This window comes from Raphanus sativus, unplaced genomic scaffold (assembly GCF_000801105.2).
Source record: "Raphanus sativus cultivar WK10039 unplaced genomic scaffold, ASM80110v3 Scaffold1120, whole genome shotgun sequence".
Taxonomy (NCBI): Eukaryota; Viridiplantae; Streptophyta; class Magnoliopsida; order Brassicales; family Brassicaceae; genus Raphanus; species Raphanus sativus.
Window position 1 is genome coordinate 9434 of NW_026616434.1, and position 13878 is coordinate 23311.

A 13878-nucleotide genomic window follows, 5' to 3' on the forward strand; every position below is an offset into this window, starting at 1 on the left:
CTTTAGGAATTGTTATTTTCATTTCTATCATATAAACCAACCTTGCCTAGGATTGATTAGTAGGTTTTATTTAATTGGTTCCCTAGCTCCTCGTGATTCGATCCCTAAGTACTACAGCTGTACCTCTTATTTGAGAGAGTAAGCTCTACTGGGTAATTTGAGCACTATCATTCATCCTGGTTTGATAAGAATCATAAAGATATTGCCATATGTCCGAACAGGCTAATCTGGAATCATTTGGATAGAAAGTGGGATATCTTCTTACTCACAACTCCTATGAGATTTATTCTCCACTGATTAGTTGTTCCCAATCAAGCTTCTTACATATTGGTTCATCCTGGTTTGATAAGAATCATGAAGATAATGGCATATGTCCGAACAGGCTAATCTGGAATCATCTGGATAGAAGGTGGGATATCTTCTTACTCACAATACTTATGAGATTTATTCAACTTCCTGGTTATTCTCCACTGATTATTGTTTCCAAATAAAGCTTCTTAGATCGTGGTTCATCCTGGTTTGATAAGAATCATGAAGATATTGCCATATGTCCGAACAGACTAATCTGGAATCATCTGGATAGAAAGTGGGATATCTTCTTACTCACAACTCCTATGAGATTTATTCAACTTCCTGGTTATTCTCCACTGATTAGTGGTTCCAAATAAAGCTTCTTAGATCGTGGTTCATCCTGGTTTGATAAGAATCATGAAGATATTGCCATAAGTCCGAACAGGCTAATCTGGAATCATCTGGATAGAAGGTGGGATATCTTCTTGCTCACAAAAATTATGAGATTTATTCAACTTCCTGGTTATTATCCACTGATTAGTGGTTCCATGAAAAGCTTCTTAGATCGTGGTTCATCCTGGTTTGATAAGAATCATGAAGATATTGCCATATGTCCGAACAGGCTAATCTGGAATCATCTAGATAGAAAGTGGGATATCTTCTTACTCACAACTCCTATGAGATTTATTCAACTTCCTGGTTATTCTCCACTGATTAGTGGTTCCAAATAAAGCTTCTTAGATAGTGGTTCATCCTGGTTTGATAAGAATCATGAAGATATTGCCATATGTCCGAACAGGCTAATCTGGAATCATCTGGATAGAAAGTGGGATATCTTCTTACTCATACCTCCTATGAGATTTATTTAACTTCCTGGTTATTCTCCACTGATTAGTGGTTCCAAATAAAGCTTCTTAGATCGTGGTTCATCCTGGTTTGATAAGAATCATGGAGATATTACCATATGTCCGAACAGGCTAATCTGGAATCATCTGGATAGAAAGTGGGATATCTTCTTACTCACAACTCCTATGAGATTTATTTAACTTCCTGGTTATTCTCCACTGATTAATTGTTCCCAATCAAGCTTCTTACATATTGGTTCATCCTGGTTTGATAAGAATCATGAAGATAATGGAATATGTCCGAACATGCTAATCTGGAATCATCTAGATAGAAGTTGGGATATCTTCTTACTCACAACACTTATGAGATTTATTCAACTTCCTGGTTATTCTCCACTGATTAGTGTTTCCAAATAAAGCTTCTTAGATCGTTGTTCATCCTGGTTTGATAAGAATCATGAAGATATTGCCATATGTCCGAACAGACTAATCTGGAATCATCTGGATAGAAAGTGGGATATCTTCTTACTCACACCTCCTATGAGATTTATTCCACTTCCTGGTTATTCTCCACTGATTAGTGGTTCCAAATAAAGCTTCTTAGATCGTGGTTCATCCTGGTTTGATAAGAATCATGAAGATATTGCCATACGTCCGAACATGCTAATCTGGAATCATCTGGATAGAAGGTGGGATATCTTCTTGCTCACAACACTTATGAGATTTCTTCAACTTCCTGGTTATTCTCCACTGATTAGTGGTTCCAAATAAAGCTTCTTAGATCATGGTTCATCCTGGTTTGATAAGAATCATGAAGATATTGTCATATGTCCGAACATGCTAATCTGGAATCATCTGGATAGAAAGTGGAATATCTTCTTCCTCACAACTCCTATGAGATTTATTCAACTTCCTGGTTATTCTCCACTGATTAGTGGTTCCAAATAAAGCTTCTTAGATCGTGGTTCATCCTGGTTTGATAAGAATCATGAAGATAATGGCATATGTCCGAACAGGCTAATCTGGAATCATCTGGATAGAAGGTGGGATATCTTCTTGCTCACAACACTTATGAGATTTATTCAACTTTCTGGTTATTCTCCACTGATTATTGGTTCCAAATAAAGCTTCTTAGATCGTGGTTCATCCTGGTTTGATAAGAATCATGAAGATATTCCCATATGTCCGAACAGGCTAATCTGGAATCATCTGGATAGAAAGTGGGATATCTTCTTACTCACAACTCCTATGAGATTTATTCAACTTCCTGGTTATTCTCCACTGATTAGTGGTTTCAAATAAAGCTTCTTAGATCATGGTTCATCCTGGTTTGATAAAAATCATGAAGATAATGGCATATGTCCGAACAGGCTAATCTGGAATCATCTGGATAGAAAGTGGGATATCTTCTTACTCACAACACTTATGAGATTTATTCAACTTCCTGGTTATTCTCCACTGATTAGTGGTTCCAAATAAAGCTTCTTAGATCGTGGTTCATCCTGTTTGATAAGAATCATGAAGATATTGCCATATGTCCGAACAGGCTAATCTGGAATCATTTGGATAGAAAGTGGGATATCTTTTTACTCACAACTCCTATGAGATTTATTTAACTTCCTGGTTATTCTCCACTGATTATTGGTTCCAAATAAAGCTTCTTAGATAGTGGTTCATCCTGGTTTGATAAGAATCATGAAGATATTGCCATATGTCCGAACAGGCTAATCTGGAATCATCTGGATAGAAAGTGGGATATCTTCTTACTCATACCTCCTATGAGATTTATTTAACTTCCTGGTTATTCTCCACTGATTAGTGGTTCCAAATAAAGCTTCTTAGATCGTGGTTCATCCTGGTTTGATAAGAATCATGGAGATATTACCATATGTCCGAACAGGCTAATCTGGAATCATCTGGATAGAAAGTGGGATATCTTCTTGCTCACAACTCCTATGAGATTTATTTAACTTCCTGGTTATTCTCCACTGATTAGTTGTTCCCAATCAAGCTTCTTACATATTGGTTCATCCTGGTTTGATAAGAATCATGAAGATAATGGCATATGTCCGAACAGGCTAATCTGGAATCATCTAGATAGAAGTTAGGATATCTTCTTACTCACAACACTTATGAGATTTATTCAAATTCCTGGTTATTCTCCACTGATTAGTGTTTCCAAATAAAGTTTCTTAGATCGTGGTTCATCCTGGTTTGATAAGAATCATGAAGATATTGCCATATGTCCGAACAGACTAATCTGGAATCATCTGGATAGAAAGTGGGATATCTTCTTACTCACACCTCCTATGAGATTTATTCAACTTCCTGGTTATTCTCCACTTATTAGTGGTTCCAAATAAAGCTTCTTAGATCGTGGTTCATCCTGGTTTGATAAGAATCATGAAGTTATTGCCATACGTCCGAACATGCTAATCTGGAATCATCTGGATAGAAGGTGGGATATCTTCTTGCTCACAACACTTATGAGATTTCTTCAACTTCCTGGTTATTCTCCACTGATTAGTGGTTCCAAATAAAGCTTCTTAGATCATGGTTCATCCTGGTTTGATAAGAATCATGAAAATATCGCCATATGTCCGAACAGGCTAATCTGGAATCATCTGGATAGAAAGTGGGATATTGATATGATCCTAGGTGTGAGGATCACGTCCCTGACTACTCTCCAACGGATTGTGATGATGAAACAAGATGTGGATTGAGTGATACTTCAAAGAGTTGCGGAATGACTCTTGGACTATCAAAGGTTTGCTTGCAAGGTAAGGATCAAGGATCCGAGTAACACTTAGACAAGCTTTGATCAAACAAGATTCAGAGAGAATTTTTAATAGAAAGTGTTTGATGATTTTATTCATGATTTTCGTCCATAATATATAGGCAAGAAGTCTGTACATGCACAGCTTCTTGGAAACACACAAAATACTTAAAACTAAGGCTCTCTTGAAAACATAAACAAAGACCAAGTTTTAAATCCGAAAATAGACTAGAAAATAAGAGAAATGGCGTGGTTTCATCAAGAGGCTATTGTATAAGTGTTGTGTCCAAGCCTCATTAAAAACCTTGTTTGGAAAACCCAATGGGACAAAACCAAACCAAGGAAAAGAGTGCAAGTCACAACACCTCTCTTGATGAATGTCTTAGACGGCTTGAATCACAACCAGAGTAGTTGGATAAGCACACTCTAGACTGCCCTGGATAGTGTATAAGAGTTTATGGAAAGCTTGATTGAATCTGGCTTGCTTGGATCTAGTCATTGGACCAACTGGTACTTCTAAGTCCTTGCCATTTGTTTCCTTTCAAGCTGCATGGTTCTTTCTCAACTTCCTTAAGCTCTGGTTCAAGCTGTTCCATATCTTTAGTTCCATTGCTTGTCAAGATCACATCATCCTCTCCCACTTGAGAAGGATTTGACCTCAAATCCGTTTCATCTGCATGATAAGGAACTAAATCAGTAACATTGAAGCTTGAACTCACGTTATACTTACCTTGGAGATCCAGTTGATAGGCATTGTTGTTGATCTTCCTGATGACTTTGAAAGGACCATCTAATCTAGGCATGAGCTTGGATTTTCTCTCATTAGGAAATCTGTCCTTCCTCAAGTGTATCCAAACTAAATCTCCTTCTTCAAAGATCATTTCCTTTCTTCCTTTGTTAGCTTGCTTGGCGTACATCTTGGTTTTGTTCTCTATATTGATCCGTGCCTTCTCATGTATCTGCTTAACAAGTTCAGCTTTCTTTTGTCCATCCAAGCTAACTCTTTCACTCAAAGGTAAAGGCATTAGATCCAAAGGTGATAAAGGATTGAAACCATAGACAATTTCAAATGGAGAGAACTTATATGCAGAATGCCTAGCATGATTATAAGCAAATTCTACATGAGGCAAACATTCTTCCCAAGTCCTAAGGTTCTTTTTAATCAATGCACGCAACAAGGTAGACAAAGTTCTATTGACAACTTCAGTTTGTCCATCAGACTGTGGATGACAAGTAGTAGAGAAACACAGTTTAGTTCCTAACTTAGACCACAAGGTTTTCCAAAAGAAGCTAAGAAACTTGGTGTCTCTATCAGAAACAATTGTCCTAGGCATTCCATGAAGTCTAACAATTTCTTTAAAGAACAGATTAGCAACATTCACAGCATCATCAGTCTTATGACATGGAATAAAATGAGCCATTTTAGAAAACCTATCAACGACTACAAACACAGAATCCTTTCCAGTCTTAGTCCTAGGTAATCCAACAACAAAATCCATTGAAATGTCATGCCATGGATGCAAAGGAATGGGTAAAGGAGTATACAGACCGTGGCTTTGGACTTTGGACTTAGCCTGTTTGCAAGTGACACATCTTTCACAAGCTTTTTCTACATCTCTCCTCATGTGTGGCCAATAGAAGTGATCCTGCATTACGTTCAGTGTCTTAGCCACGCCAAAATGTCCTCCAAGTCCACCTGCGTGAGCTTCCTTGACAAACAAATCTCTCAAAGAAGAGTTAGGCACACATAGTCTATTTTCAAAGAAGAGAAAACCATCATTCTTGAAGTATTTACCACGACCAAACTTCTCACAAGAAGCATATATATTTTAAAATCAGAATCAGTGGCATATAAAGTTTTGATATGCTCAAATCCAAGTAATTTCGTTTCAAGAGTGTTCAAGAGAACATACCTTCGAGATAGTGCATCAGCAACTATGTTTTCCTTACCTTTCTTGTATTTGATCACATAGGGAAAGGTTTCAATGAATTCAATCCATCTAGCATGTCTCTTGTTCAGTTTCTGTTGTCCCTTGAGATGCTTTAGAGACTCATGATCAGTGTGGATGACGAACTCCTTAGGCCAGAGATAGTGTTGCCATGTTTGCAAAGCCCTCACAAGCGCATAGAGCTCTTTGTCATACGTTGGATAGTTCAGAGTAGCCCCTCCAAGCTTTTCACTAAAGAAAGCTATAGGTTTCTTTTCCTGCATAAGCACAGCACCTACACCAACACCAGAAGCATCACATTCTATTTCAAATGTTTTAGAAAAGTCAGGGAGAGAAAGAACTGGTGAATTGGTGAGTTTCTCTTTCAAGGCTTGGAATGCTTCTTCTTGGAATTGTTCCCACTTGAACCCAACGTTTTTCTTGATTACTTCAGTCAGTGGTGCAGCCACAGTACTAAAATCTTTGACAAATTTTCTGTAGAATCCGGCTAGACCATGGAAGCTTCTCACTTCACCAACTGTCTTTGGGCTTGGCCATTCCTTGATAGCTTTGATCTTTTCTTCATCAACCTTGATTCCATCTGCACTCACAACAAAACCTAAAAAGACAAGGTTATCTGCTCCAAAAGTACATTTCTTTAAATTAGCAAACAAGGATTCCTTTCTAAGCACTTCTAGAACCTTTCTAAGATGCTCAACATGTTCATCCAAGTTCTTGCTGTAGATCAAAATATCATCAAAGTAAACCACAACAAAATGACCTATAAATGATCTAAGAACATGGTTCATTAACCTCATGAAAGTACTAGGCGCATTAGTCAGCCCAAATGGCATCACTAACCATTCATATAACCCCTGCTTCGTTTTAAATGCAGTTTTCCACTCATCACCCTCTTTCATTCTAATTTGGTGATATCCACTTTTCAAATCAACCTTAGAAAAGATGCTAGAACCATGCAACTCATCAAGCATATCATCTAATCTAGGAATGGGATATCGATACTTTACAGTGATATTGTTGATGGCTCTGCAATCGACACACATTCTCCAGCTACCATCTTTTTTTGGCACAAGCAAGACTGGAACTGCACATGGGCTCATGCTCTCACGAATATGACCCTTCTCCATAAGCTCAGTGACTTGTTGATGTAGTTCCTTGGTCTCCAGAGGATTGGTTCTATAGGCTGGTTTGTTTGGAAGAGAAGCTCCTGGAATAAAATCGATTTGATGCTCTATTCCTCTGATAGGTGGCAGTCCTTGTGGAGCTTCTTCTGGAAAAACATCTTTGAATTCCTGCAAAAGAAATTGTATCTTGCTAGGAAGATCCTGCACTGGCTTTGTTATGTTTAAACATTCTTTAAAAACAATCAGCAAGTGAGGTAAAGAACTTCCCTTTGGTTGAAGCAATATATTAGCCTGCTGCTTTTTTTTAGATTCTAATGACGCTCTGTTCTTCTTCAAGGCTATCTGATCTAGATGAACTTCCTGCGGTGTTAAAGGAACCAAAACTGTCTTCTTCCCCTTGTACTCAAATGAGTATCTGTTTGTGAACCCATCATGAAGTGTTCTTCTGTCGGATTGCCAAGGTCTTCCAAGCAGTATGTGTCCAGCATCCATTGGTAAGACATCACACAGTATCTCTTCCTCATACTTCCCAATAGACAATGGTACCTTAACTTGGTGCTTCACCTCTAGTTCTCCTTCATCATTAAGCCATTGTAACTTGTAAGCTGTTGGTCTTTTTATGACCTTCAGACCAAGTTTGTCTACCATGGTTTCACTTGCAACATTGGTACAACTTCCTCCATCTATAACCAAGCTGCAAACCTTCCCGTGAACCATACAGCGAGTGTGAAACAGATTCTCTCTCTGCTCATCTCCATCAGTCTTGGCTTGAAGATTCAGTGTTCTTCTAGTAACAAGTAACTCTCCACGAGTTGGCATTTCCACCCTTTCTTCTTCTGACTCAGATACCTCTTCCTCGGATTCAATGTCACCATTTTCTCTGATGAGTATTACCCTTTTGTTGGAGCAGCTACTGGCATAGTGTCCATATCCTTTACACTTGTAGCACTGTATGTCTCTGGATTTGGATGCAGTGGCTACTTCCTTTCCTTTAGCACTTTGTTCCTCCACTTTAGGCTTGGAGAATGGTCTGGATTCTCTGGTCTTTTCGTCCTTCTGGTAGTGTGGTTTGCTGGCTCCATAGCTAGACTTGTAACTTCTTCTTTTCAACTGCTGTTCAAACATAATTGCCTTGTGCAGAAGCTCTTCCATCTCAACATAGTGATGAACTTCAAGTCTGTCCATGATCTCTCTGTTTAGACCACCCATGAATCTGGCCATTGTTGCTTCTCGGTCTTCTTGTATATCAGCTCTCAGCATAAGGGTTTCCATTTCCTTATAATATTCTTCAACTGATCTACTTCCTTGAGACAGTGTTCTGAGCTTGAAGTGCAACTCTCTGTGGTAGTGGCTCGGTACAAATCTCTTTCTCATGATTACCTTCATCTGGTTCCAGGTTTCAACAGGAAAATCTCCAGCTCTTCTTCTTGCTGTAACCAAGTTATCCCACCAACTTAAAGCATACTCCTTGAACTCAGTAGGGGCAAGTTTCATTTTATACTCTGCAGTGTAGTCTCTGCAATTGAACACGAGTTCAATCTTCTTTTCCCACTCTAAGTATTCTTCTCGATCAGCAGTGCCTTTAAACTCAGGAATTTTCAGTTTCAAACCACCAAGAGGATCACTGGTTTTTGCCCTTTCTTCCTGGTCACGCCTCCTTCTTCTGGTACCAATGGATCGGTTTGAATGGCTATAGTAACTTTCTGTAGCAGATCGATCTGAAGTCCTTCTAGGTCTCTCACGATCTGAGTGCACAACCTCAGCCCTGAAGTTCTCTAGTCTCTGATCCATCAAAGTAGTCATGCGTGTAGTCAAAGCATCAAGTAACAGTTGATCCATTCCATTATTCCTATTGTCCTCGTCTCCCATGGTTCCTGTTGAATTTTAAAACACAAAACCAGTAAAAGAGATCATAGAAACAAAAAAATAACAGAAAACACAAAAACTGAGACAGATTCAAAAACTTTTATGAAGAACCCTAATTCTTTTCTCAACAATTTCGAAATCTTAAACAGATTATTTAGAAACTTTAACACTTATTCTAGGTAGATCTGACACTAATAAACATGATTCTAACAAGATCTAGACTTTAGAACAGATCTGAGAACAGAATATGAAAAGTCTAAAAGTTGCAGAACTGGAAAAACACAACCTTTTGATGGAGATCTGCTCTGATACCACTTGATATGATCCTAGGTGTGAGGATCACGTCCCTGACTACTCTCCAACGGATTGTGATGATGAAACTGTTGAGATGAAGCAAATAAGCTACAACTAGAGTGTTTGCATAAGAGGGAATCAGGCGCATGAGAAAGAAGCAAAGGGAGAGTTAACTTGAGAAGCAAGTCTGTCCGTACAACCTAAGACCTAAACGTGGAGTGCAAGACAAGGAAGTGAGGCAGGTTGAAGTATAAACTCACCTTGACACTTACCTTGACGAGAATGAGGCAAAGGAGACGTTGGAGGAGCAGATCACATGTGTGGTGAAGCTTCAAAGTCAAATGGACCGTTAGGACAGGTCGCTTTCCATGAGCAGACTGCGCAAGACAGTCTTGGACTCACCTCAGCTTTGTTTAATCTTTCTCTAGATATTTGTTGTCACAATATTATTATATTCCTCCTGATTCACCTATTTATGTAACACTCTTATGATCTAAATCAACACACAAGAATTATTTCTCTAAGTCTCTCTCTCTTTACTCGTCACTCTCTCACTCTTTCTCACAATGTTCTTCATTTAATCATACTTTGATTCTCATAATCTCTCATGGTATCAGAGCACTAAGCTCTTGAGACCTAATCATTCCACATCTCTCTTTCAAAATTTCTCTATTCCGCAAACACTCTGATTTTTCTTTTCTATTTTAGGTAAAGTTCATCTTGTTCTTGAGGTGTTCTTCCTGTTTCGATTCCAGAATTTGCCAAAAATAGCAAAGTTCTTATTTACCACAAAACTCTCTGTTCTTGATGGATTCCTCTGGTTCTTCTCATGAAAACTCAAGAATGATATCCATTCCAGTTACCCTCAAAGGAGGGAACTACCTACACTGGGCGCGGCTAACCAAGACAGCTCTTGGAGGCAGAGGTCTCTGGGGAGTTGTTGAAGAAGGGCGTGACATCAAGGAGAAGCCCATCCTAGGAGAGGATGGCAAAGAAGTAGCAAAAGCTGATGCTGGTGACAAGAAGCGAGTTCAAGAGGATCTCCTGGTCTTGTCTATCCTCCAGAACAGCCTTGAAGCAACAATCTTAGAAGCATATGACTACTGTGAGACTTCTAAAGATCTGTGGGACACACTCAAGAAGGTGTTTGGCAATGTCTCCAACATCAATCGTGTGTATGAAGTCAAGAGGGCTATCAACAACTTGTGTCAAGAGGATACTGAGTTTGATAAGCATTTTGGGAAGTTCAGATCCCTTTGGGCAGAGCTGGAGATGTTGAGACCAGCAACCTTGGACCCGGATGTGCTGAATGAAAGAAGAGAACAAGACAAAGTCTTTGCTTTGCTGTTTACTCTCAACCCCGGCTACAATGACCTGATTAAGCACATCCTGAGGGGAGTGAGTCTCCCATCTCTTGATGAAGTGTGTGCTCAGATTCAAAAGGAGAAGGGCTCCGTGGGTCTCTTTGGAGGAAAGGGAGCACTGATCATTGCAAACCAAGCCAAAGAAGAAGAAGACATGGGCGTGGCAAACAAGGGCACTTATAAACCAGAAGAGAAGAAAGTGTGGGTGTGTGATCACTGTAAGAAGAAGGGCCATGGCAAGGATAAATGCTGGATCCTCCACCCACACCTCAAGCCTCAGAAGTTCAGGACTCCATATGCTGATGCTAGAGCTCACTTCTCTGGTGAGACTGGAGGGTCATCTACACCAAAGCAAGCAATGGCGCCTGGTGATGGAAAGGCCTTAACCTTCAGTGGAAGCTCAGCAATGGGGACTGCTCAGGATGAGACTATTAGGAGGTCAGACCTTCAGGCTCTCATCAAAGTCCTCAAGGACAACTCTGGTAACACACTCGGTACCTCCCTTAATGCATCATTACAATCCCCTATTGCTTGCATTACTTCAACCCATGAACCTAGTTGTGTTAAGCCCCTTGTAATTGACTCAGGAGCTTCTCATCACATGATTAGTGATTCTAGGTTGATTAGTAATGTTAAACCTGCTCTAGGAAATGTGATGATTGCTAATGGAGATAAGATACCAATTAAAGGTGTTGGAACCCTCAAACTGTTTGAAAAAGATACTAGTGCCTTTTATATGCCATCCTTTGCTTCAAACCTCTTATCTGTAAAAAGGGTCACTAATGATTTAAATTGTAATGTGATCTTTAGTCCTAATGAGGTTGTGTTTCAGGATATTGAGACTAGTAGGTTGCTTGGCAATGGTGTGAGCAAGGGAGACTTATACTTACTTGAAGACATCAAGCCGGCCTCTGATTTATCTACTGCTTTTATTTCAATTCCTGTTGACAATAATGTATTATGGCATGCTAGACTAGGTCATCCACACTCTAGGGCTCTGAACCTTTTATTGCCTAATGTTTCCTTTAAAAATGATGGCTGTGAAGCTTGTATACTTGGCAAACATTGCAAGTCAGTATTCCCTCAGTCATCTACTATCTATGAAAATTGCTTTGATCTTATTCATTCTGATGTTTGGACTGCACCATGCACATCTAGGGAGAATCATAAGTATTTTGTCACTTTTATTGATCAAAAATCGAAATACACTTGGCTCACTATGATTCAAACCAAAGATAGGGTGCTAGATGCTTTCATAAATTTTCAAAACTACATAACTAATCAGTTCAATGTTAAGATCAAAGTATTCAGGTCAGATAATGGAGGAGAATACACAAGCAATGCATTCAAAAATCACCTTGCTAAACACGGAATCCTTCATCAAACAAGTTGCCCTTATACACCACAACAAAATGGTGTAGCTGAGAGGAAAAATAGACATTTGATGGAAGTGGCAAGGTGCATGATGTTCTACACCAATGTGCCCAAGAGATTCTGGAGTGATGCGGTCATGACAGCATGCTATCTCATTAATAGAACTCCAACAAGAGTTCTTGGTGATCTCACTCCTTATGAGGTATTGAACAACCGAAAACCCTCACTTGATCACTTGCGCATATTTGGTTGTTTGTGCTATGTTTTGCAGCCTAGTATGCAAAGAAACAAGCTTGAAGCCAGAAGCACCAAGGCTGTATTCATTGGCTACTCTCCTAACCAGAAAGGCTACAAATGCTATGATCCCCACATGAGAAGAGTTCATGTTTCAAGGGATGTCAAATTTGTGGAATCAAGAGGATTTTATGAGGAGAAAAGTTGGGATGAGCTCAAGGATCTTTCTCAATCATCCTCTGATAGGGCAGATAATTTGAGACGGATAATGGAGTCTCTTGGCATCAATATGCCTCAGCCGAGTCAGAATCAAGCTGGTGGGTCTGAAAATGGAAGTACTGGAGCTGGGAATCAACCTCCAGTAGCTGTGATTGAAGAAGTTACTCCAGCAAGTGAGGAGTCCCATCCTAATCCTGAAGGGGGGAATCAAGAAGAAGCATCACCACACAGTGATCAGGTTCATGATCAGGATGGAAATGCAAATACACCACTTGAGGAGCAACAAGTTGAGGAACACATGGTAGAGAACCAGAATGTGGAAGAGGAGCAGGTAGCTCAACCAATGCTTAGGAGAAGCATAAGGGAGAGAAGACCAGCCTCAGACTGGATGAATACAAGAGTGTATTTCAACAATCAAGCAGTAGCCCATCCAACCCAAGGGGTGTGTTCTCTAGCTCAGTATCCAGTGGAGCATCAAGCCTTCATCACTGAATTGGATCAAGAATGGATTCCAAAGACATATGAAGAAGCTATGCAGGATGAGGAGTGGAGAGCATCTGTTGGAGATGAGATGGGAGCTATGGAAAAGAATGGAACATACTTTGAAAGTAAGCTTCCCAAAGGAAAGAAAGCAGTGACAAGCCGGCTTCTCTTCACAATCAAGTATGGAGCCAATGGAAAGCCAGAAAGGAGGAAGACAAGACTTGTAGCAAGAGGCTACACTCAGGTCTATGGAGAGGATTACTTGGATACCTTTGCACCAGTGGCAAAGCTTCACACGATCAGAGTAGTTCTCTCACTGGCAGTGAACCTAGAGTGGGATCTATGGCAGATGGATGTCAAGAATGCTTTCCTACAAGGTGAACTAGAAGATGAAGTCTATATGAGGCCACCTCCTGGTATGGAAGATCTTGTACAACCAGGAAATGTCCTCAGGCTAAGAAAAGCAATCTATGGGTTAAAGCAATCTCCAAGAGCCTGGTACCACAAGCTCAGCACAACACTCAATGGAAGAGGTTTTAACAAGTCTGAAGCTGATCATACTCTCTTTACACTGACCACGGAACAAGGCATCATAGTCATCCTGATATATGTGGATGACATTATCATTACAGGTAGTAATAAAGAAGGTATCATCTTAACTAAGGCTTTTCTTAAATCCTCATTTGATATCAAAGACTTGGGTGAACTAAAGTACTTTCTAGGGATTGAGATATGCCGATCTAAAGAGGGGCTATTCTTAAACCAGAGAAAGTACACACTTGATATGTTGAGTGAGGCAGGTGATCTAGGTACAAAGAAAGCAAGGACCCCACTAGAGGATGGTTACAAAGTGCTGCGTAAGGGGGAGTTTGAAGATAAGCCATTTGGAGATGTCAAGAGATATAGAAGAATGGTTGGGAAACTCATCTACCTTACCATCACAAGACCAGACATATGTTTTGCTGTGAACCAAGTCAGCCAGCAGATGCAAGCACCAAAAGTTCATCATTGGGGCATGGTGGAGAGAATCCTAAGGTATCTAAGAGAAGCACCAGGGCA

The 13878-nt window shown here is 39.8% G+C and overlaps 1 protein-coding gene across 1 annotated transcript; it reads right to left on the reverse strand.

Annotated features, from left to right (window-relative positions):
* Nucleotides 1-4190: 4190 nt before the first annotated feature.
* LOC130503772 (uncharacterized) lies at nucleotides 4191-8854 on the reverse strand. Its single transcript, XM_056998340.1, is given in 8 exon segments — nucleotides 4191-4444; nucleotides 4446-4585; nucleotides 4643-4768; nucleotides 4922-5693; nucleotides 5822-6459; nucleotides 6901-7155; nucleotides 7429-8499; nucleotides 8566-8854. Coding segments are annotated over 8 exon segments (3441 nt in total). The 3' UTR covers nucleotides 4191-4294.
* Nucleotides 8855-13878: the final 5024 nt, after the last annotated feature.